Below are 26462 nucleotides of genomic sequence, written 5' to 3' on the forward strand. Positions count from 1 at the left end.
GGAAAAGATGACTACGAGTGGGGAGTATATTTGAAAATTATAGGGTAGTAATATTTAAAGTGCTGTAACAGGACTTTGTCAAGAGATCAGGATTCTTCCATCATGGTCGATACACGTTAGTTATAATCTTATGCTGAAATGCTGTGCAGCCACTAAGCTTGTGATGTTATTTTAATAGCTTTAAGGAGTAAGCATCAAGGGTTTTCTCTTCTTACAACTCAGCAGAAATAAAGTTTTCTTATATTAAACAAAATAATTACTAGCTTTTTACCACTTAAGCAGGAGGATTATTTATTTGCATAGCGATAAATGGTAGGAGGAAAAGATTAAGATCTCTTTTTCCATTAAACTATTTATCAGCAAAGCCATGACTCCACTTATTAACAGTTCATTAATTTAACATTGCTTGAGTTGTTGAGTGTTCATGATGGAAGATGTTCTCATCTATCTGCTCTTGGCTTTGCGTAGGTTTTTCTTTGTAAATAATTTGAAAGAAAATCTGTGACTGCTAGTCCATATTTAAGAGAATGTTGCAGAGCTGTTTGTGCAATGAAAAGAGGGTGTTGAGTCAGCACAGTGCAGACTAGGTAGTAGGGTCAGTCAAAGCAAACCCCGTAGCATTCACTATGGCAAAATGTAGTTCTAGGAGCAGAGGATGCTCATGGTATTTTTGCTCATCTGGAAGGCAATGTGATGCAGAAGACGTGAGTCATGGTAGATGAATGGCTTAAAGTAACCTCCCAAAGCTGCACTGCACGAAGGAGGAATAGTCTGATCCATAGCTGTAAAATAAAGACTGACAAGACTGAGTAGAGTATTTCAGAACTTGGCTTTAGTGCAGCCACTCTGAGGAATGTGTGTCCAGTTCTGGATCTGCACTTCAAGAAGAATGTTTAAAACTGCAGAGTTATGTCAGGGGTGATTAAAAGATTAGAAAATATGGCTTATATGGAAAGACTTGGAAGTGCTTAATTTATTTTGTTTAACAGAGAGAAAGTTCGTGAGGTAATCTGATCATAGTCTGTCAGTACCTGCATAGAGAACAGGAAACGGGTAAGAGATTTTTTTCTGTCCAGCAGGCTTGTATATAAAGAGGATCAAATGGCTAGAAATCTAACCTCAATAAATTTTGATGGGTACAAAGGCACATAGTTTAACTACCCTCATTATTATTTACTGGAACATTGATGTTATGGTGTAGTCTTCATCTTTAAAAGAAAATCAGATATTTTTTTCTACAACGTGTCCTAGTTTAAGCACACCTATTGGATCTGAGGCAGTAATTAACTCAGGGAAGGCTGTTGTTATACAGGAGAAAGACTGGATCGTCACAGTCATCCTTCTGACCTTAAAAAGCATGACTCTCTGTCTTCGTTATGCTGAGAAAAGATTCTGCAGAAAAGCCCTTAGGAAGTATACAGGTTTTATGTGCATTATAGCCTGGCATACATGGAAGATGATGTTGGCATGGTTTGTTGAATTGAGCTCCCCAGGGTGTCTAAATTATATTAGCTTTCTTCATACAAATTAAGTTATTGGAGTAAAGGCAAACACATTTTTTAATTGTGGCCTTAGTGCTACTTACACTAGGCATTCTGATGTGTAGATCTGTTTCACGTGTAGAGCATTGGAAAGAAAATTTGCAGCTGTACTTGCAATAACATGTTTGGTTATTTTATTATTTTTTTTAATGTTCATTTATGTTGCTAAGACCATCTCTTAGATGGTGATTCTGATTAATGTGTTTCTCCTAGTTTCTTCTCCTTCCTCCTGTATTTCTCCTAAACACTAAAATTTCTGATCTTTAAAAAGAGAATAGATTTCCTAAAACAGAATTAGTGTTCAGTCTCCCTATTTGTTTTTAACCTCTGGCCTCTTGAATCAAGTAATATATATTGATTCAGAGGAAATTTATGAAGCTCCAGAAAATCAGAAGAGCTCCTGCTGTTCTTTTAGTGATTTGGTTCTGGAAATGTATTCCTTGACTTGCTTCAGAATGGAATGAGTACTTTCAGGCACAAATGTGAGATGCTGCCCAGATACCAAAAATGACTAGTCTATGTTAATCTCCTCTCTTTCTATCTTTGAAAGACATGAATGGACTGCAGGCAGATCTACTTACTGTTTCATGTGTGGTAGTAGCTGACTCCATACATATTTTTGGTCTTCTGGGTCTGAAGAACTTGGCATGAATTTAATCCTGTTCTTCCCTCTCCAAGGATGAGTGTACAAACAGACACTGCCACTGTAAAGAATGCCAGTACCCAGGGGCAGAGGAGACCATTGTAGACAGATTTCTTGCAGCAAATTCTATTTATCTGCCCCTTTTGCACCTCTGGTAGAATCCTATGTATAGCACTTCTGTAGTGTAGCTGGTGACTCAGTAAGGATAAGCTGTATTTTAAAGCAAATTACTCACACTTATTCATCATACTTTGCTTTTCTGCATGACTTTTTATGTAAGAGTCTTTCATTTGAAAGTTTCGCTAAAGTCTTCCTGAGGTAAGAAATATAACTGTTTCACAGAAAAGATAATTCAGTCAGACTGAGTTAGTGTTTCAGTCCTCTTTATGTAATGACAAGTCTTTGTGGGGAGCTGCAAATTATAACTTGAAACCCTGCTTTCCACTGCACTCTACTGTGCTTTGAGCTGCCATGCATGACTTTATCAGGAATCAATGCATAGAATGTATGTTTATTTCAATAATAATTACCCTGGCATTTTAATGATTTGGTTTAGAAAGTGCATGTGGTTTCTGTCATGTATAGAATATGACTTTAATAGTTTGGGTGTCCTGTTTTTGCAAAAATGTAGAAGTAAGTGCTGTTGTTACTGGATTATGTTTGTAAGACATCAAATACATCCTACTTAAACCACTTCTCTCCCACAGTGTTCTCTTCACTGAGTCTTGGCCTTCTTCCTGAACGCTCAGCTACACTAATGGTCTATGACGACGTAGTCCAGATAGTCTCAGGATTTCAAGGTACGCTAGTTTTTATGTCAGAATTGAAATTTGAGTGACGCTTTAATCAAAAAGCTTGACAGCCCAGTACTTTCTGAACTCTGTCCTGGGCGTGAGATTGGTGTTTCACAGTGAGTTCTTCTGAGTTCTCCCTGAGGAATACTCCTCTGTGGGATGGTTTTACTAATTTGATTATTAGTTAATTCATCCCTAACTGCTCTGGCTAGTCAATTCACATTTCTCAGTAATAAACAAGTTCAGAGATTAGTGTTACATTTGAGAGCCAGAGACTGAAATTCTGTCTATCTGTTGGATGATTTTTCATCCAGCCTCATTTAACCATCCTTGCAGTAAACATTTCCTGATGTTCTGATTGTCTAGGAACTTCCTTTGGTTTTGTTTCTTGCTTTCTGCTATGAATGCCATAGAAATTTAGGGCATAGAAAAATTGAACACTTCTCATATCTGCATTGTTGTATACCCTATATAAACTTACTTTTCTCAATTACTTCCTGTGGAGCACTTAAACTGCCTGCAAACCCGTATACTACAGGATGAAACCCATTGTATTAGAAGAATAAAGTTCAAAATCACCTTTTCAGTGGGCCAAACACAGAAGTTAAAGCAACTGTAGTATCAGTCAGATGAACACTGTTTTCTGAATTGCACAGTAAAGAAGAAAATGTTCTTCTGACCTAGGGATCTGACCTAACTTCAGCTGAGGTAAATATGTTAACAAAAGAATAGATTTTTTTAAAGGTACCTTGATAAGCCAAAACAAGGGGACATCCCTCCTGTGAGCACTCTTATTGTGCATAAACTGTGTCTTATTCATGTGTTTTGTGATTACAATCATTTTAAACTCTACCAGATAGTTAATAAACAGGGGAATACTAACTTCAATAGTAGTCCAAGATAACCTTGTTTTATCTAAGGGGATGTAATACAATTATGCCTTCATGACATCTTTTTTTTTTATGGTTAGAAACTACCCAGACACAATAGGCTTTTCATTAATGATACCACTAGATATGACTGGAGCTGAAAAAGCACTAAACAAATTAGGTAGCTGATGGAACCTTCAGAAGGAGCTGGAGAACAGCACAGCTGCCATACGTATATTCTGCAATTTGAGAGCTGGCATTATCTAATGGGATAAATTAGACTGAAGGTAAACTGTGTTAAACCACAAGGGATTCCGTTAGACAAAACATAAATCATTGTTTGCCAACAGTATTCTATGAGCATGGTGTATTAAATAATTGTATTCTTATGCAAATGTGCTAATATTATACAATTAACTTTAAAAGAACAATCTTGTCATGTTTACAGCTTCCTTTCTTCAAAAAAATGAGGGGATGTTAAAGGGCTGGGAACATTAAACAGCCAAGTGCCCTCATGAAATATTTTCCACATAATCTTGCTCCCTTCAGTGAGTTGATCCAGTGAGTTCCTGATATATTTAAATTAGAATAACATAACTTATTCTGCTGGTATCACAGAGAAAGAGAATAAAGGAAGAAAATGGTACCTGTAGTATTCTAGGAGTTGGAATTTGAACTCTTTCTTGGACAGGAAAAACTATTTTATGGGACCAGCCCATAACCCTTTTCTTGGGAATTCTCTTGTGATGAAACCTAAATGAAAGACAGTCTAGACATTGTACCATCATTTGAATGGAGTCTCTCTAGTCTCTATCCAAAATCCTTGTGACCTATTTTTTTCTCTGTTACTTCTGTAATTTATTTCCCAGTAACTTTGAGCTGCTTCAGGAAAGCTGATCAGGGGTCACCTTAATGCCAATACATGAGCAAAACAGAACTCATTATACTGGGAACAGACTGGAAGCACTGGTGTTTGAATCACCAGTCCAAGGGAAAGAAAGGCCTGTCTAGTACAATACGGTACCAGTTGCTTTTGAATAATTAATCAAGCAAGCAACTTACCATGCAATTGAGAAGCTGGTCTGAGTTGATGCAGCCAGCTTAATTTTCATGATGGCATTACCATCTACTGCTGTGTTCCACAAGTAATAGCAAGGGACGGAGCTTGCCAGCTACTGGGTCATTTAAGTTATTTAATACTGGCACAGCGACGAGTTGAAATTCAGTATTCAGTGAATGGGAGGTGTATTCGTACCCTCTGTCTGCCTCTGACACAAGAGCAATCAGAACAGGAATTGATTATACTTCAGATGTCCCTTCATAGACTGAAGCTAAAATACTGCTGTGGTGCCATGTCACACATCCAGCGTGGCAGTAGATGCCTTGCAGGAAGTCCTTGAAATGTTTACATCTTCAGGTGTGCACTGGCAAACTGCAGCTGACAGCATTTGAGTCATGGGTGGTGTGTTGACAAGGGGATGCTTAAAGAAGATACGATCATTGCTCAGAAGTCCTTGCCCTGATGGCAGTCACCAAGTGGAGAGAGCTCACATGCCAATTCCATATTTAATGTGTTTGGGCTTTGTTTGTTTTTTATAAGTCAAACCTAGGTATCTTTAATAACAGAAGCAATAGTAATAATTACTCCCTGCAAAAAGCATTGATAAGTAGAAAAGTACTCTAACAGTCTGCTCAGCAAAAGTCTTTTTCTCCATTTTACCACTTCCAGTTCCCTGAATAAGTCTATTCCCAAACATAAGCCCAGAATTGTTCCATGTCCTCTGCTAAAGGAATCATAGAATCACTAGGTTGGAAAGACCCACTGGATCATCAAGTCCAACCATTGAGTACATTGGATTATCTTCTAAGTAAGGTGGTGAGAGAAGGCAAAAGCATTGGTAGCCAACTCTGTCACAAGCCTTTCACTGGTAGCTCCTGATCTTCTGCCACTTTGGAGTCTCTTGTTGGGTTTGGTGAGATTCAGCTGAGGAGCTGAGAAGAGAGTCTGGCTGAGTGGCAGTTCTTGGGTGAACATCAGTATCATGGAGTTCATTATGCTAGAATGTGAATTAACTACTCTGCGCTGGTTTATTGTATGTATGTGCACTGTCTACAGAGGAAGCTGTTTCTTCCATCTTAAAACTTGCATCTGAGCTGATTGTGGCACAAGTTTCCTGCCAGGTTTGAGGCTCAGCCATAAGAATATTTTGCATTACCTGTAGCATTCAACAAACTGAGACTGGTTTTCTGAGTCTTCCTTATCTGATTAAAATTTGGCAGCTCATGGCTTTCCCAGTGCTACCAAACAAACAATTTTTTTATACAAAACCCCAGAGCCTCCCCAGAAATTACTGTGACAGACTCAACAACAGTTGAGTTTTAATTCTTAATTAGTTTGGATCTTCTGAAATATAATACCAGTTCTTGGCAACTTGAATAATTTATCTTAATCAGATATTTAGACAGCAGAAAACCCTACAATTTTACATTGAACTGTTAGTGATAATCCTAGTGCTGGTTTCTTTGTTGTGGGTTTTTTTCTGTTTTGTTACTGTGGATGCTTATCCCTATGGGCTGTAGGAGCTCGTTCAGCAGTGCAGCCAGAGGTTCCCAAGAGCTTGAGCAGATCTGTCCCCGAGATATAGTAAACTACTATGGTATTGCAGAGCACTAGTGAGATAAGTCTTCCTTGAGTTCATTGTAGTCAATTTATTTAGTCTTTTATGTTGTTTTCCATTGCAGTCTAGAAATTGGGTAGGGGAGATTTCTTCCCTTTTCACGTGGGTGTTTTTTCATGACTATCTTAAGAATACTGCCAGTCTTGAGACCCTGCTGTAAATATTTACATGTTTCAGAAGTTAAAGAAGTGGGTTTATAGCTTTTTCTTGCAGAGTTAGCAAATGAATGACAGCTAAACAATGATCGGCTCTTTGGAGATACTTGCCTGCCTACGTAGCAATTTTTGTTGCCCAATACAAAGTTTTTTCTGTGGAATTTTCTGTTTTATTAAAGCTAGAGCTCCTGCTAGAAAATAATGCAAGAAAAGATTCCAATCTCCTGGTTAATGACATTGGCAGTTATAAAGCTTAGGAATTGTAAGTCACCCTCTTTAATCAGTGAAGTTACATGTAACCTAAAAGCATTGCCAGATACTAATAGGGGAAGAGAAGCAAAATTGTTTTGAGTTGACATCTTTGAGCTGCATAGGCAAATGTGTATTAAGAAAAAAACTGCTTGCCTCTTGATTTTGTGCTGTGTGGGAAATGTTCTGTGAGTATTCAAAATGAGCTCTGGAGAATACAGTAGCTTCTGATTTAAAAATTAATTTGCATGAACACACGAACTTGCAGATGGACTCTTGCTGTGTGTTGCTAAACAGTATTAATGATGATCATCCATTGAAAGACTACTGACTTTATAAAATGGGATTTAAATAAGACGTTAAATGCCATAGTACATGGAACAGTCTTAAATCATGTTGCAGCGAAGACCATTCAATTAACACCTAGTGATCTTGAAAAAACATCACTAAAATGGTACAAGACAGAGGAAAAGGGAGAAATCTTACGTGCTAAGTAATCTAAATCTGTTTATGTGTGTTCTTTACATGGGAGAATATGGAAACTCTTCTCACTCCAGCTTTGTCAAGTGAGTCTTTTTATCCATTGATTTAAACAAAAAGTGACTGTTAGTACTAGACATGGTTGTTGTGGCCAAAGCTTTGTAAAACTTAAATATACAAATTACGCAAGTTAACTGGAACTACAGGTGAAATTGTCCCTTAGCAAATCACTTACGAGAGTACAAACTACATTTATCTTGCTGTTTCAAGAGAAGCAAAATTTAAACAAATAGGGTGAACTGGGTGCTTTCCTAAGCTTTCACATACCCCATCTCTGAACTTAGAAGCACGTAATAAAATCAGAGGTGATCTGAGGAAATACCATAGTCAAAAAAGCTTCTGACATTAGATGCCTTCACAAAATCTTATTCTGTGATACTCGTGGAAAAATAATGGCAACTGCAAAATAAAAGTAAAAATACTGTTTTTCCTCCTCTTTCAGAAGAGCCTTTTGATGCCTCTGTCCTTCTCAAGCTATGGCAATTTGTAAAGTAAAAAACCTGTAAATGTGCTTTCATAAATGGGAATACCTAAATATTCTGCCTGCTTTGGATATAAAGTCACTTTTAATTATTTTAGGTGCACGAACTCAGCCACAAGTTCACTTTCAAAGAAGATCTGTGAAGTTACCAGAGAACACTAGCTACAGTGATTTGACAGCGTATCTGACTGCAGCCAGTTCACCCTGGGAAGTGGACAGTTTTCCTTTTTTGCAGGGATTAGATGGAAATGGAACAGGTAACACACTATTTAAGTTTTGCTCTGACTTCATACTGGTCCAACCATTGGGATCAACTTCCGATCATACAATTTATTCTGTCCCCTATTCCAGCAAACATTCTTTAGAATTTGGTTGATGTGATAGGTTCAACTGCCCTACCAAAATGCTGTTGGAACAAGCAAGATAGGAAGGTCCCTTAAAAGGGGCTACTGAATAGCTAAGTTGAAGATACCTTGGCTTTGGGAGATCAGAAGAGTTTGTTATGCTTGTAGTTTAGAGCTAAGTCTCCAAGTGCATAGCACATGCACATACAATAATGGAGTTAATTGTGAAGTGACAAAAGAGAATTTAACTTGAGGATTCATATTCATTTCCTTTCTAAAAATAAATAATATACCTATATACCAAGGACTTCATACTCTGGTGTTTCTGCTAAGAGTTCTTTCAATGGCTCTTTTAATACTTTTCAATCTAACTTCAGCCTAAAATGTGTAAATCTATCTAGCACCAAAGGATAAACAATGAAAATTTACAGTAGAAACACAATCACAGTTAAATTCAAAAGTGTAATACGTTTTTAAGACTGCAACTACCTGATACTCTTCTTCCACTTCTCATCTGGTCTTGATTGAAGTAATTGGTGTTGTGTAGGCTACAGAAAAATAGAAGAATTGGGCACAGTAGTCTTCAAATTCATAAAATGCTGGTGTGGAAAGGAGAATAATGTTATCTCTGTGTCTGTATTGGGTTAGAAAGCAAGCAGCGGACTTGCAATGCAGTGAGAGTTTCAGCCTAGTGATTAGGGAACGCCTTACTACCATGAGATTGTTTAAGCTCTAGAAAGAATCATTTGCTTGAGATTATTGGACAGAGTTAGACAGTCAACTGTGAGGATGGCAAGGCATGGCTGAGCCTGCTTTGAAGCAGGCTAAATAACCCCTTGAGGTCCCTCCCTGCTGTTTCTCAGGATGTATTTATTTGTGATGTGTTGATCTAGGTGACTTTGAATGCTAGGTCACGTATATAAACAGTATGTACTGAGCTTGCTAGCTTTTCCTTAAAAAATAAATAAATAAATAAACGTTCCCTTCCCTCTGTGCAATCTGAGTGTCTTCTTTTCTATTACTACTAGAAATATATCTTGCTCCAATCCTTCTGTCTGCTCCAGTACATCTCATCCTATCTCTTTCTGTCTCCTTGTCATTTCCCTACTCTCATTTTCAACCTTTCATTTTCTCTGGGTCATCATACTCAGGCATAATCAACTATCTCTTTATCTGTTTTAAAACAAAGGAATGCTCTTGATCTCACTTGTCTGTCTACTTCCTCGTCTTCTTTCTTTTATCTCTAAACCCACTGAACAAACTCTTGACAATGTGTGTGGGATTCCTCTCCCAAATCTTTCCTTAGTACTTTGCAGCCCAGCTTCCCACCCTTACATTAATTTAGTGAAAACAAGTTCTTGCCAAGGGTTCAGATGATCACTTCCCATGGGAACTATACGGCCAGGACATCATCTTTCTCCTTGTTTGCCTTCTAGCCTCCTACAAAACAGACAAATGCATCCTTGCTTTTTCACTCTTCTGTATGCTTGCATGATGGAAACTTTCTACTTGAACATGAGGGCCCTAGATTTGATTTTTATTCACCTGCAAGCAAAAGTACGTCACAAAAGACCAAAATGACTGTGAAAGAAATGGAGTCCAAGAGACTGAGAAAAGCCTTATTTTCTGAATACTGTAGCAGTATGGTATAATACAGACTGAAGATACAATACATTTGTATATGCACTATAGTATAGTTGAAATGTCCTGTGTTTTTAGTAGAAATTTCTCCTGCTGTGGAAACAGGAAGCCTAAACTTGCTTACTTCTTTGACTTCCTTTTCTTCATCTCCAAGTGACTTGGTGAAGATTTCACCTGAAAAGCTTTTGAAAGAATAAAAATGGAGATCACTATCTGGTGGGGATTTTTTAATATTTCTGTTCTCAAGAGGAAAAAAAAATATGTGCAAATGTTAGAATTCTGAAAAAAACTTAACATTAATTTGCATGGCAAATTTTGGAGTGTTACTGAACACTGCCCCTTCTCCCTTCTCTTCTGTCTCTCCTACCCCCCAGGTTACTCCTTTGTTCTTTCACAGTTTATTACATGTCTATAGTACTGGAGAGGTCCTTCCATTTGTTTCATTCAGCCGAGTTTTCTGGCTGACATTCATCCAGAGTGACTTTACAATTGTTTCAATTGAAACCTCTTGTCTAGGAATTCAACAGTTTTCACAAAAATCCCGGCTGGATGTTGAAGTAGTGTGGCAGTGAAAATTTATTGCATGGATCAGCGTGTTCCAAATATAAAAATTCAGAGTAGTAGTGCAAGTCGTAACAAGCCTGTGTAATGTTAGCTTATTGTTTGTATTAATCACTAGTTGGAGAGCAACAAGCAGGTGGTTTCACAAAATCTTGTCCTTTTTAATCAAACTAAGCAAAACTTTCCATCGTCTGCAGTAATGGGCCAAGCTGGTTAATAACCATTACTCCCACTGGCTTTGTAGTCTGTTTGTTTCTTTATAATATAAAGAGTCAAGTCTACGTCACTGTGGATTTTCCTCTGATTATTTTTAGAGCTCCTTACAAATCACCAGATGTCAAAAATAGCAAGAAATAAATGAAGGTGACATTTATTGAAGTCTGCTCCCATTCATTCCCATTTAATCTGTGCCTGTGTGTAGTATGTGAGTGTTTCATAAGCATTGATTTTAATTTACCTTCACAGCAGAAAAGAAAAAAAAATGATCTTTTTAATAAGCATTTACATACAGTGCAAGTTGGTAATCGGAAGGATTATTTCTTCTTGCTGGAGGTCAGCGGATTTCAGAAATTTCTTCATCTTCTAATATAACTTCTTCAGCCCAATAGTGAGGGAAAGGTCACTGCATCTTAGGTAATAAAGGTGCAAATAGTTTTTCACCATCAGAATACCTTTTCTGGGGATGAAAACTCATTTTTGCAGATATTAGGCAGACATATTTTATCAAGACAGTAATAAAAGAAAAATTCAGAACTTTCAATATCTGAAAATAAGTAAAATGTAAAACGTAATTTAATCTGAGATGTTTATCTAAATGCTTCTAGAATCTGAATTGATATCTTTTGTCATTAGGAATTTTTATATAGCAGAACATGGTCAGTTTATGGTACTTAGCAACAGGAATTTATTTCTCTAACACCAGCCTGAGAAACTGAGTGACCCAAGATGTTTGGAGACAAGCATCAAACTGACAGAAGTTATAGGGGCATGGCAGAAGCAGTGGATTGAATGGTCAGGAATAAAGAAATGACTTTTCCCCCATCAATTTCCTCCTCTGTCTCTCTGTTTTGTATTCTAAGGCCGTAAGGGGATGATCTTGTGCACTGTTAGATCCTCTAAAACAAATCCCGGTGTAGGCTGGCAGCCTCCCCCGACACCCCACCTGCATTTCCAAATCTTATTTTTCTGTTTCTTCTCTCTGTTAGCTCTGTGGTTCTCTTAGACAGCTATCTTCAGAGTGCCTGTTTTCTCAGCACTTTAATCCCCCTGGAAGATACGCTTCTGCCCCTCCGTTCACAGTAAATCAAAGCAGTGTGTATGCCCCTTGCACGTGCTTTCATCTATCCTCAGCCTGTCAGCTGTGCAACAGTGACACTCGCTTTGAAATCTGGGGGAAATGTGCATCAGAATAAATAAGCCACATGCAAAGTTACTTCTGGTTATTTTCCACGTCTTCAGTTTGGCACCTCTTGCAAAATCCAAATATTTTAAAGTTCTGAGGATTTGTCTCTTTTCTCCCCCTCCCTTTGCCACTTCGTCCCTCCCCTTTCCTGTTGATGTCTTATCTTTGGTGAGCTGTTACTTGGAGACATTGAATTTCATAAAGACCTTGAGAGTTCCTTGAGAGTTAATCACTGTTAACAGAAATTGTAACGGTCTTAATGTTTTCCCACTGTTTTCTCAGATGTGCTCCTAATGCACACTGTCGCTGAGATACTACGTGTTTCTCAGGACTCCCTGTTGTGCCTTGGTGACACAGGTAGCACACTCCTGTTGGGTGTGAATGTGCTTTTCCAGGCAGTTCATGCTGATGTAAAGCACCAGGATTACAGGAGGGGCAGTACCCAGCGCTCTGCCAGCCAGACACCCCTGTTCCTTCTCTCAGATTAGCCTCACAGCAGGATGAGCGGCTGCACAGCCAACACGAAAGAGGCAGCAGGGCTGCTGCTCTTAGCAGCAGTGTGGAGCCGCGTGGCTCAAGCCCCTTGCAAAACTGGAAGTTCATCTTTTCCAGTTAAAACTACTACCAGTATTGCTTTAGGCTCCATATCTCCTTAGTTTTAAACCTAAAGCTTTTTTCCCCTTAAAAACATATGTATGTCTTTTGGTGGTTTTCCTTGTCATTGATTAATTTAGTTAAATGGTCAAAAGCTTATTATGCTTTTTGTGTTGTCATGAAGTAACATCCCTTCGCACGCAGTTTAAGCATAAAGAATTGCATAGATAAGATAACACTGTGTATCTTAATAAACCGTTTTGCTTGGTTTATTTCCATAAAAGGCCAAAGGAAATACCTCCTGGCATTCTTAAATGCATGTGACCAATCATCCTTGCAGTGTCACTGCCTGTTCGAGCGTCTGTCTGTTAGTTATAATATGGACATGTGAGGCTATAATAAAGGCTCGTGAATTATTATTTTTTTAAATTATTATGGTTGTGATACTTGTACAAATTCAAGATTAACTAAGGTGAAAAAAATATGTGCAGGAGATTCTTGCATTGTAGCTTTCTTGTCTTCAGAATTTTCCAAAATTTAGTGAAAAATACAAAAGCATATACATCTTGTCTGTTGTGTCTTTTGCAAGGCAGGGAGAATTACAGCTACCATTCTTTGAGAAATATGTTGGTGCAGTACTGCGGCATTGAACCACGTGACTATCTTTTGAATTCTGGGAAATTCTGTAGTCACAATGTTTGTTCATTCTCTTGGTAGGAAACAGCACTAGGTATGACCTCACCCCTGTCACTGCTGTCAGCGTTCATCTCCTCAACAATGATGGGACTCCAGTCCCTGTGAATGGCCCCATCTATGTAACCGTGCCTCTACCAGCAAACAGCAACTTGAAGCACAATGCACATGTTCCAGCATGGAGGTTTGACCAAAAATTTGGTAGGTAACATGTACTTGTGATTTCCTAGATGGCTTAATTTGCCCGAAACTGATGTCTCACTGCATTTATTATGTTGATGTAGTAAGGTCTTCACTGGAGTGTACAGAAATCTGTTTTCTGTCTAAAAGAAGAGAATGCTCTGTCTTATTGATCAAGCAATGCATAGTATATATGCAAATATACTTGAGTAGCATCATGTGCCACTTCTAGGCAAAATTTTTTGTAAATGTAATATTTTGCAGTTATTAAATATTTTATGTAAAAATTATCATGAGAGAACTTGATTTCACCCAGAGACAGAAGCAGAAAGATGTATTCAGTACAGCATTGAGTTGGAAGTCTGAAGAAATGGAAATGAGCCTTATCTTTGAGAGCAGCCAGCTATCTGACCTTTGGTCTGCCTCCTGGCTCTGGCTCAGTTTCCTGCCTGTAAGATAGGAAACATAAAGTGACTTTTTTCGTAAATCACTTTGAGATTGACTAATACTGCCACAAAGGAAAGTACATGTAATGATTAAAAAAAAAGAAAGAACAAAAAAAAACCCCAAACAAACAAACAAGGAAAAGAAATAGGAAATAGGAAAATTCGTGAAATATTTTGTAAGAACAGAACGACTCATCAGCATAACCTGTAAAATACACTCAACTTTTTACATTGCTTTCCAGGAACGTGGTTTAAGTTCTCTGTTTCCGTTTTGTCTTGTTTTTCTCATTGCTAGTTGGTGTACTATGCTGGCCTTCTTTACGCCTTCAGCGTGTAGAGGATTAAGGCATTCAAAAGTCTTGTCCTGGTGATTCCCCTTCAGTTATTCTACTGTGCCCACTGAGGTACATACCAGGTGGTTGTTGAGAAAAAGAAGTCAAAAAAAGAGGAGTCAGGGGTGAGGAAGGCAGAAACTATGAGGAAGCAAGAAAGAAAAAGGAGCCAGAAATGTGAGTCTGTGTAGACAGTGGGGGTGTAGACAGTGGGGATTTGTCCCTGCAAGGCAAATGTTTTAAGCCAGTTTATGATCTCATCCAGAAGCAGAAGAACAAGCCTGAAACCAGCATGTTGGAGGAAGAAAGAGGTGAAGGGGGAAATAACATTTTTACTTCCTTCCTGCCTCTGTTTCCTGAAAAAGGTGATATATTTTCAAACCATATGCATGATGAATCTTCTGTCTGAGGTTGACTGTATTAGAGAGTAAAGCAGTAGGATTTAATAAAGAATAAATTTGAATATGATACAAAATCAAATGGTAGAAAAAGAGTGCGAAGATTGGATTTGACATTTCCGTTAACTGTGGAAACAAGTTTTCTTGTGGTGCCTTGGCAATAAGTTTTGCTACATTCTTCCTGAAACTGATTATTTGTGACTCTAGGAAGTATTTTGTTCCCCTGGTTCTAAAAAAAGACAGAAAAGCCTAACTCACGTTTACTTTCTCCAGAAGAAGTAGCCAATCCTTTCCCAACATTTCCTGTCAGCCCAACTCATCGCTAGTTACTCAGTGCTAGAAAATGGTTCTGATTTTAATTATGGAGTTTTCTCATTTATGGCCACATTTTGATGCCCCTGCAATTTGTCCACGCAAGCTCTTCCCTACTGTGGAGTATGATTTTTACTGTTACATATAAAGAGCTAGTTACACTATTGTGCACAGTGTATGTTAGTATAGATCAATATGGGTTAGTTAATTAGTGCTGCAGGCTTGAGGCTCCGAATCTTAAGACAAGTTCAACCTTGTTTACTTCTTGATGAGCTGTTAGAGCACTTGTGTTGTTAAGGGGGAAAGGCATGAGGACTAATAAACAAGAAGGGGTTTTGTCAGGCCACTTAGCTTCACTAAGCTGTGGAGAGGAAGGTATTGAAGATGTTGCGCTTGGGCTCCAACTCACGCTTGAGCTGAAGTAAGCATCTTTCTGTGCAGCTGAAGATGTTAAACAAAGATGCATTTAACTCCTGACTGCAGCATGCCAGTTCTAGCAGAATTTTGGCCACATCCCAACCAATTTAAATAAGAGTAGCCTAATTTAATAAGTAGAGCAGCCACACTATCTTTTGCAGGCTACGTTAGCACCTTTAGGGCTGTCAAACTAGCCATATGTAGCGTGAACATGGTGGTACCCTGTCATTCCCCATCCCTGTTGTGCTTGGACTGAGAAGGGAGAAAAGTGAATGATGGCTGGGATAGCTCCATGCTGGAAAATCCTTAACTGGCAAATAAGTTGTTGTAACCCATTTGCACTGCCAGATCTCTGCCTTGTCAGGATCGGACCTCTAACCTCATTATTCTGATTTTGTCTTTCATTTCAGGAGCGGCTTTTTTCAGTGCTAGTTATGTTGCAGTCTCTCCTTAATAGATTTTTTCAGTGGCTTAAATTTTTATGCTTGTGTCTGAAAATTGAATAAAAGCCAGAGCTGGAAAACTGTGACTGCATTATCAGGCAATAATGCAGTGCTTCTCTCTAGCGTATTAGCAGTACAGTGGGTGCTTGTTCGTGCAAGCCGTTGTTTTTGTTTATAATCCATGTGGTTGTCATCATTCTGCATGAAATATAATTTCTGCTCTAAAAAGCAGTAATACTTTTAGGGGAGGGAATGTAGAAGGGACATAAATGCTACAAATAGGTTTAATCCTTAGAATCTCATACTTTTTGCTGAGCTCATGATGTACTAATATAAACTCCATGTTGTCTGATTGGAAAGGTGCAGATTGTTACAGTTTCTACAGAAATCATGCATATTGGCATATTATGGCAGCCAAAAGTAATTGATGACTTTTTAGGATGTTTATTATAAAAACAATCTGTATTTTTATTACTATGGCTTCTGTCCTAGAAAGAGAACTGGGGAGAAAAGGAGGAGAAGCAGCGTAAAGGGTGGCCCTATTGACACTGATGAAACAGACAGCCAGAAGAAGCAGGCTGACATCAAAATAAGACAATCTGCTGCATCTGTTTTATACTGTAACAAATGAGATTTTTCAGTACGAAACAAACTTACCGCCATGCATAGACAGCAAGCAAATTAAAGCAGTAATACATTTTTGAATAATTAATAAAATGAAGAGCAACTATGCCCTGGAGAAGTGTCAAAGTAAATGTATATGCCCAACCCAAACGTTGTGTTGGATATGCACGCCATGACCGTTCTCTGCAGCATTTCTTAGTGATGGTAGTAGTAAGCCCAGATGCACTGATCTTATGGAGTTGTATATACTAAAACGCAACTTAATCATTCCATGCTGTTGATATACCTATATCTCTTGTGTTTCACACTACTGTGGGAGAGTGGTTTTATTTCATAGTGCACATTTAAAGGTTTGCACATAAAGAGATATGAATTCTCATTTTATAATCAAGATTGCTCAGTGGGGTGTTCTGGGTTTTTGGCTTTTTTTTGCCCCAAGCGTTGTCTTGTTTTTCTCAAAATCTGAAGGGCTAAAAATCTTTTCTTCCTTATCCATAAACAGATGGTTGGGATCATGACTTCCTCCCTGTGTATTTGCCTTGATGTCAGTAGGATTTACAGCAATATAATTAATCTCTCTATTCTTGGACAACAGATTTCTGTCTAAGACTTCTTTCTAGCCTTGTCTTTTTCAGTCAGAAATGAATGCTGCAGATCCCAGTAGAAATGAAACTTTGTACCTCCTGTATCACTTCCAGCTTCCACCAGCTGGACTGAATAACACAGCATTTGCTCAGCTGTATTCTCCTCAGCCCCCATTTAAATGGTTTCTGCTTTGTGTTAAGGTGTCTGTTTTTCATTGGATTCAGTGAGCAAAACTTTAAGACCAACATTCTCCATTTTAAGTCCTCAGTTTCATCCCATGTGGTATGGAGGCATTATGTTGCACCTAGACCTCTAGAACTACATCTAGAGCCATATGAAGGACTTCAAAATATTGCTAAGTATTCCAGAATTCACAGTATGGAAATGAGATTTATCCTTCAGTGACAATATTGGTGCGTCTGCTATTTTACTTCTCCCACCAACTAACAGGAAAAAATTTTGAACACTGTTTTCAATCTTGTGTGGCAAAGAACTGTGGAGTGAAGGGGTTAAACCATCTTTTGCTCCTCCTCCTTAAAACATGTTATTTCTTGTGTGCCATGTGTAAATGAAGTTCAAAGTACTGTTCCTCTGCTATTCCTCCTCCTCAAGCACCTGGTGTACATCTTTGGTGTGACCTTGTTGTCTTAAAATTCCTAGCTTCTTTGCAGTGGAGAACGTTTCCTCATGCCTGAAATCTCAACCATGAATTAGCATAAAGTGATGGCAGAATATGGATAAGAGTATCTTCGGGAACTCTTTCTGTAGCTTTATAAAGAACAATACTTTACATACTCTGCCTTGATTGATCAGTGCTTTCTGACTCTATTTAATGTTATAATAGATTTCTAAATACATTTGAAAGTCTGGTACTTACTTTTTTAGGTGACATCCTGCCTCCAATGGTAAAATTTCCATTGATTTTTGTAAAGTCAAAATTTCCTGGCATTCCTTCCTCAGCAAAATGAAGGTAATGTTTTCTGTGCTCCAAAGAAGTCATGAAGCTATACTTACATAGAAACAGAATAAGTGCCTACTTAACCACGACTGCAATATGGTTTTGCTATATTTCATGGAGGTGAAATGATGCTTGGATTTTGTTCATAGTGGTTATAGGGAGAGAATGACAACTTTTGTCAGGCAGAAAATGTAAGCGGGTTACTGCACATCTACCTGTCTAGTTCACTGCACATCATTTGTAAATAAGATGATTTGTAAAACACTTGTTTAAGCTTCTCATGTGGTAGCAATGATAGTCTGCTCACAGAGACATGTGACTAATATTTTCATAGATTAAAAATAGAACATATTACTTTTTGTTATGAATTCAGTTAACTTCTGATTGCCACCATGTTCCAATACTGCATGACAGACAGAAAATAATTTAACAAGAACTTCTACAGTCCATTGCTTGATCTGACACTGGGAGTGGGTACATGTCTCTGAACTCGGGCTGATGGCCTGCATTTGGACTACATGCAGCTGCAGGCATGGCCTGGGACTTCATGCACTTCTCCAGTACTAGGTCAAATTCACTGGTAGTATGGAGATTTATTGCAAATTGTACAGAGATAATGAAGATTCCACAGAGTTCATTGTTATACTATTTCTGTAGTTTAAAAGTTCCTTCACAATTTGATTTTTTACTTCCTTTTTTATCTCAGCTGTGAAGGTGAAATTATTCTTAAAGACTAAATACACTGAGGAATACAGATTTTTTTAACTAACTCCTTTCAAAGAATTTATTTTTTTGTGTGTTGCCATAGAAATGGCAGCTTCCAAACCCAGCTTTTTATGACGTAAGATGTCTACATAATAGGTGCAGATATAATTACAGAGTAGTAGACAGACCTCAGCATTGAAAAAAAAAGTTTTTCCTCCAATGCTTCAAAATGTAACTCACTGAGGTATGTTCTCACTATCACAATTCCTCTAGAAATGTGTAGTGGATCAGGGGAGACCATTGTCCTTATTTATTAATATTTATGTTGGTTTTAGAATGTATGTTGTGGCCTACACGCGTGAAGGTGATGTGAATGGATTGTTTGATCCTCTCCGCACCTCTCATACTATACGAGTTGTACTTGTGGCAAAGCGGACATGGTTTGGCATGATCATAGAGCTTAAGAGGACATTGAAGGAATCCGTACAGTGCCAAAATATAGTGATACATGCAAATAATCTACTATGATGTAGTCAAGGAGATAAAACTGGAAACAAATAGAATGGCTACTGGAAGCAGGTTTTAATAATGGACATTATATGATGTAAATGGCTCTGTAGCTCCACCTACAGAGGGCATGCAGTAGAAGGTGGCATGAAGTAGACGTCAGAATTTCAGAAGTGTAGGAAAGTCTGGTTTGCTTGTGCAGCAGCTTGAGTTGGAGAGGACTTGGAGATTCATGAAAATACAGGCAGGAGTGCATAGATGAGCATGAGGAGTCCGGGTGGGTCCAGAAGAGGCTGAGCAGGACCTGGGACAACTATCCTGTGCAGCCTTGGGATGGTATGTGCATCTGCTTCCTCTTCCTGCTTGAAAAATGGAAACTGAACATAAGCATGATACGAGGCTGAATGAAGAAAATGGTGTTCAATGTTTTCAATTACCTTGTGATTTTATTTAGTACTTGTTCTAATAATTTTGTCAATAACTGATTATTAAATCAAATATGAAAGACAGTATCCTTTGTGTACACTGGTAACTAGGGATCGTGGTCCAGCAAGCTTTCCCTTTTGAAATATTATTGTTAACCAATAGTTATGTATGGAAATAATTTTCTTTAATAAGCCTTCTATTCTGGAAGGAAATGCTGAGGGGACTAAAGCAATACAATCAGTTCTGTACAATGTGCCCTGCCTTCTGCCCAGATGTAATTAAAATTATTAAATAATGAAAACTGGCATGTTCTTTTTTTAACACTTGACGGGTGATTTAAGGGGCAAAATGAGTAGAGATAGCGAAAAACTACAAAGCTTCTCAATACTGGTAATGAATTGAACTGTTAGACTTCATTTCAAAAATCTTCAAGTTATGATGTTAGAAGTATTCCTCTTGCAGTACACCAAATAATGCTGGTGCTGCTGAAAAAAAAGCAGGATTTATCTCTGGAAAGCTTGTGTAACAGATACTGTAAGAGTGGAAAAAATATCAAGGTATGAGCTCAGACTAGGGACATTTATTCTTTGATGTTGCCTAGCAACACCAGAAACAAAATTGTAATACTAACTTAAATATATTAAAAATGTGAACCCATGTGTGTTGGGGGGAGGGAGGAGGACGGGAGAGGGGAGGAGGAATGTAATTGCTACCAATATCCAAGAAGGAATTTTTTAGCTTCCCATTTCAGTGGCTTTTAGCTTTTCAGAAATTGAGCGGAAATAAAACTGGAAATCTCATCCTTTGGTAGTAAAATTTCCCATGCTAATGCAGATTAGAGGTGATATTCGGCTTGAAGAAGAAATCTGATAAGCAGCTTTCAGCTGGTAGAATGAAAAGCTACAATTTCTGTAAGTCGACACATGCTTTAGGAAGTTATTTTCACAAACTTGCCCTTGATTAACTCCCCATAATAATGTTGCCATTTGAAGTGTCTAAATCAATTACTTCTAGAAACACCATTAGTATGTTTTGAATATCTTTTGCTGTCCCACACTCTCTGATAACCACCTGCCTCATTGGTTTTGACATGTATATCTCATTTTTGCGAATATCTGCCTAAGCAGGGCAATTTTACAAGACAGCATCGACATCACAGAAGAGATCCGTGCTGAAAGAAAAACGCTTCTCATTAAGGAATTTTTATTTAAAACATCTATGGTATCAAGTAATACAGTTAAAAGTATTTTTCTTTCCTTTTCAAAAGTCTTTTGTCCACAGGAGATAATCTTGTGAAGAAAAATAAATTCATATAATGGGATTATGCTGAATTTGCTCTCTGGCTAATTAAATCTTTATTTGTCAAACATGTCAGATGGAAATAATTCATGCTGTAAATAGCACAGTTTTGGTTCAGTGCTTGAGTGGGATTGGGTGATCTATTGCAAGTTAACAGAAGTAAAATAAAAGTAAACAGTATTTGATCATTGGAGGAGTTTTTTCCTACCAAAAGCTCACATGTAAAAGTAGTTTGTGGACAAAAACACCATAGCTGCTATATATTTAAACACTAGCAATATTTAAGCTTCACAACTGTCCTTAGGGGAAGGTGCTGGCTACAGCATGCTCTTCTGACACTCATTTCCCAGAACTGTTTTAGTCAGTGATAGGAAGAATATGCAGTCAAAGTCAGCAGAAGTCACTGCAGCAGTAATGATCTGGGAGACTCTGAAATGGTCCGCTGAGAAAATTAAACTGAAGTCCGTGGTGTTATGTGTCTTCCTGGAGAGCCTAGTTCTGTGCTGGGGTGCAAGCTTGCAGGTTCTCCTTGCAGCCAGCACACAGATCTAAGAGAGGAATTAGTCTTCTTTCTTCTTGACTCCCACAGGAGTCACACACGTCTCTCTAGAGCAGGTGGCCTGGTGTAGGAAGCTTGCCATTTGATCCAGGCTTCCATGTGCGTGGCCGTGCATACTGCCAAAGAGATGTGCAGTTCCCTGGTTTTCACTACAGTTTAATTTAAAATAATAGGGTCTAGCTTTAAATATATGGAATTAATGTCTTACTTGGAGGCATCGTGCATCTAGACTACAAAAGCATATCCATTCACGCCGCCTGGATCCAGCAAACTGTCATATTGAATAGTGTCTTTGAAGACAATAGAATGTCTCTGTTCTGGGCAGACTGGCTGTACATGCAGTGACCTGATTGTGCAGAGAAATAGTCTAGAATAGCTGTTCTGTAATGGCTTTTCTGCAATAGCTACCTATCTGGACATGCTCCTTGCCAAAAGTGCCATTTTTCAATCTGATTTAGGAGTGAGCTAAATTAAATTACAAAAGAAGCTTTTTTTGTAGCGCAGAATGTGTGTTGAAACAGAGATTTAATGTGCAAACCTTTTGCTGCTGAATTCACTCACGATAACCACTTCTTGCCCCCGTTGGCAAGTCCTAAAAGCTGTTCATCAGAATCAAAGATACTGCAAAGTAGTAAGATACATCTCTCTAGCAGAATTTATTTCTCCTGCTCTGCTGAAATCTAAACTTGTCTCTGATATTTGGGTATTTTTGCAGCCAGATGGAGCTCAGGTTTCTTTATCTGATTATTTTTTATTGGTATTTCTTTTAAAGAACTCTCATTTTTATATTCTTTATAGTGTTATTGATGGTAGTTCTCTTACTTTGCTTTTAAGTTACATATATGAAGGAGTGCTGATCAGCTGTTTTAACAGATTTTTGAGAAGAAAATTGTTAAATAACACCATTTATCCCCCAAAGTCAGCAAAGCTAAATATAATTTTGGTGAAGAAAGAGTTAAGAAACTTCTCAGTTCTCCCCCTACCATTAGTTTGAGCCAAGAAACAGCTCCCCTGACTTGAATCCTGGATCAGCATGTTGGCTCCACTGAGCAGTAATAGAGGAAAAAGAGGAAGAGAAATGTAAAAATGATCTATAAGCAAGAATGTCTCTATATATAGAAGTTTTCCATGAAGCACCAGACACTCTTCAAGAATTAATGGCAAATTGGCCCGGATCATGCAGTGCTTACAAACTACATTGAACTTGCTGTTTCTGCCCCAAAGATGCATTGACATGTTTTCTTTGGAACCACACAATCAGTCTTAAAAAAAAATTATCAGTTCCATTAGATCCATTTATTTGTACTGCTTTTTATTTATAATTCTGTATTGGTTCTTACTTAGCAGTTATTGTATATTATGTATAAGAAAGTAAGTGTTATGAGATATTTGGAGAATAATGAATTAAGTTATCATAAAACTTAGCCCTGCAGGGAGGGGAGACCTCTCTTCCCTCCTCAGTCCTTCTGCTTAATTCTCCTGCAGTTATAATCCTGCCTGCACAGAAAAGAAAATAAATGAGTGCTGCTTGCCCTTACTCCATATGCAGACTGGTAGATAGGAAAGGACAGAAAAAATTGAAGAAATTCTTTTCACACTGCCCTTCAGCCTCTTCCCTTGCTTAGAAGAGAAAGTATGGGAGCACACAGAGGGTCGTTAGCTGCATTTTTACGAAGAGGAATTCATTCTTGGGGCTGCACAGCAATGAACTCTTGCTCACCCAAAGCAGCTTGAAACGCTAGGAGCATAGCCAGTGAATACAATGCAATTGAGTTTGCTAAGTAGAAGATCCAACATTAGTCATTACAGCAAGGCATTGCTTGTAGGAAGCCACAAGAACACTGTTTTGGTGTTTAAAGGTAGTTGAAAAGCAACTAGGATATTAGAACCTATAAAGGACAAAATATGAGAGAGACCTAGAAACACCCTCATGGGTTTCCAGAATACTGAAGGCACATCAGTTCCCCCTGGTAGGACCGTGTTGGCTTTTGGCTATTTGATCACGCAAGAAACAATGCAGGATTTTGTGTTTCAATTGTTTCCACTTAAACCAGTTTTGCCACTGTTTTGAAGGTTGGAGTTCTTATTCTCTTCATCCCACCATGTGGGAGGATGCTCTGTTTTATTAGTTTTATTAGACTACTTGGTAAGAGATGGTGGAAGTATGAAAGGCGAGTTTTATCACCAAACTGTTGGACCATGAAAGCACCAAAAAGTGCAACTGATGAGATTGTGTACCTGTAGTGCCCAGGAACTTGGTGTTGTCCTGATGAAGGACTTGGAATAGTGCCATTTAAAAAGTAATTTTTTTTCTAGCTGCCATCACCTACCTATGTGTATGATATGGTCAACAAAAGCTTTATAACTCTTGTCTGAAGGTGACCAATATCAGGTATATCTGTTATGTTATTGAAACTCTGAACTGTACATGACAGGGAGTTACATTTTTCTCTAGTGTTATACAGACTAATAAATTTCCTGATGTATATCCAGTGGTCAGCAAAAACACGTGACCTAAATGAGAAGAAGACAACTATGAAACCTGACTGACCTTATGCAGGAGACACTGTTGTTTGCTTCCATTGCAAATACAGAGATTCCTTTCATTGCCAAAATATGAGCAATCTGAGCTGTTGCTTGTTTGGCAGGAGGGCAGCTGAGCTCTGCTTACAACGATAAGAGTGCAGCCTCTGTTAGCTTCTTGATCACTGCGTTATGCAAGCAGAGTATTGCTGAGCAAAAGGCTTTTAAAAAGGCATTAGGAGGATTGAGTTCATTAGAATATGGTGTAATGTGAATAAGGCAGGCTGGTGAAAAGTTCCCCCTAGTGAGGGAATCATTAGTAGCATCTGCTCAGGGAGGTAACTGTAAAAAAGACTACAAAGATAATGAACTTTGCTCTATTATGTATGTATGTGCTTCTGTCTGTGTGTGAATTTAAAGGGCTTAGAAAAGGCAAAAGAAGTATGGGAAGTGTGATGAATCCATCACCCAGCTCCTTCCATTCTTTTTTTTTTTTTAAATCGGAACTTTTAAATCTCTTAGTGTTAAAGTTTTCTTTGCGTAGTTATGTATTTGAGTAGTTGGTGCATACTCTCACTGTCTGAAGCAGCAGTTTTCTCAGACCCAGTAACTTAGCCTAGATTATTTGGTGTGCAGACCTTGCAGAAAAAAACAAATGCAATGTCTGAGCTTACAGGAGTTTTCTTACCAAATGATCTGTTAGGTACAAGATAATATAGAAGCCAGTTCTGACCCTGTGGGCTATTTTTCACATTGTGGTTGGGAGCTATGAGTATAACATTTTCCACAGAAATTCATGAGTAGAATACATGAAGGGAAAGTGACAATCTTAGAGGAGAAAATAAATCTACTTTTCCTAGTTTTTCAAGAAATTTCACAAGTAACTGTGGACAATTCAATTATATTCTTCTTGTTAATGCTGCCCTAAAAGGTGTAAACTGATGGCTACATCAGGGTGTTCTGATAGGACATTTATGGATGCCACGTGTGCAAATCTGTGTGTGTAGATTTTGGTCTTTTTGGTACTACGAATCAAAATGATTCTGTATATGACTTTCTGTATATAACAACTGTAAGAATCTGTATAATAACTGGTTATTGCTACACTATACAGACTGGAAGTGATACTTGGAAAACTGACACTTATGTCAGAATTCCTTACTCTTGTTACCCACAAGTTGTTTAGTTTCAGAGAGTGGTCATTTAGATGTAGAAATTCTCTCAGATGTGTATTTTTTTAACAACCCTGTGTACAGATGGGTTTATTATCTACCCAAAGTTGATTGACTTCAAGAGTGTGCTTGCACAGGAAAAATCACTATTAGAGAGGTGATAAATACTCAGAAAAGCCATTTTCATGTGTATGTGTTTGCACATATGGATAATCTAAGAAACACAGAGGAAATCTTCAGAATCTCAGTGGTATGAAAGAAACAACAGACCAACAGCATCTCTTCTGTATTCTGCACTCACTGCTAAGTGCATAAGCGACTGTCATCCACAAGTGCTCATGTTTAGTCCCAAGAGGCATCTGATGAGAAGCACCGTTTGGGCAATTTGGGGCCGACTATTTAGAGGAAGGGGAACCACAGGTACAAGATGAAACTTGCTTTTAAAGTGAGCTTTTGAAGCTAAGGTAAATGCAGCATCATGTCTCCACTTCACACAGAAATGCACAGCTGCACTGCAGAAATGCAGAGAGGTAAATGCAGCATCTTAATGCAAATCAGCTGTACTGGTAGTGGCCACCTAAGTGTGTGAAAAATCTCCTTCGTGAGTCAATGCACTCTGTTATGGCACTCACTGGTGATGCCAAGCCAGGGCTGCAGCCTTGGGAAATGCTGCTTCATGGTTGGGTGGCTTCCCAGTGGCTGCGTTCAGTGTCCAGGCCAGTGAAGCAGATCTCAGTTCCCTCTGCTCACTCTTCTTTGCTGGGCTGGGGGATTGGCAGACAGACCCATGAGCCGGATCTGTTACCAGTAATCTGATTATTTAATTCTCAGAAGTACATGGTGGAGCAATCTTGTGTTTCTTTCAAAGAGAGCAAAGATGGGAGCGTCTACAAGCCACACTGGACATTTATTATATCAGAAGCTAAGGTGATTTTTTTCATGGAGAGCCCAGAATCTGAGATCTTAATGAATTACAGAAAGGCAAACAGCTGATTCAGTTGTGAAGTTTTTTTGCAGCCCAATTCTTGCAACAAAATGTATATTCTGCAAATAGAACAGCTCTCAACTAGTACAGATTTTCACTCTGGACCACGTAAGAGTTTTGTTAACTTCAAACCAATGCTTTAAAATTGTCAGTATTCATTATTTTGAAATGATCATTTGATAATTCTGAAAAATCTAATCTGTTTCCTTTGAGAAACATGTTTTAAAAGCCTCATCATCCATTACCAAACAATATTCCCGGAGCTATACATATTCTGAATGACTAACATTGCTGAATCAAAGTGGTGGTACGACTTATTATACATTCATTGGCAGTAGCATTCATAAGCTTGTTTTCTGTACAGGAAAACCAACATTTTAAGGAAGTATTTCCTCCACCTTTCCAG

At 38.3% G+C, this 26462-nt stretch overlaps 1 protein-coding gene across 2 annotated transcripts in view; it reads left to right on the top strand.

The window, feature by feature from the left end:
* The window catches only part of FAM171A1 (family with sequence similarity 171 member A1), a 90777-nt gene that overhangs the window by 56588 nt on the left and 7727 nt on the right, over positions 1-26462 (top strand). For both annotated transcript variants that reach the window (XM_069859568.1, XM_069859569.1), the window contains 3 exons: positions 2892-2984; positions 8049-8207; positions 13210-13386. In XM_069859568.1, coding sequence (XP_069715669.1) covers positions 2892-2984; positions 8049-8207; positions 13210-13386 — 429 coding nt within the window. The remainder of the gene's footprint in view (positions 1-2891; positions 2985-8048; positions 8208-13209; positions 13387-26462) is intronic.

This window comes from Phaenicophaeus curvirostris, chromosome 6, assembly GCF_032191515.1.
Source record: "Phaenicophaeus curvirostris isolate KB17595 chromosome 6, BPBGC_Pcur_1.0, whole genome shotgun sequence".
Taxonomy (NCBI): domain Eukaryota; kingdom Metazoa; phylum Chordata; class Aves; order Cuculiformes; family Cuculidae; genus Phaenicophaeus; species Phaenicophaeus curvirostris.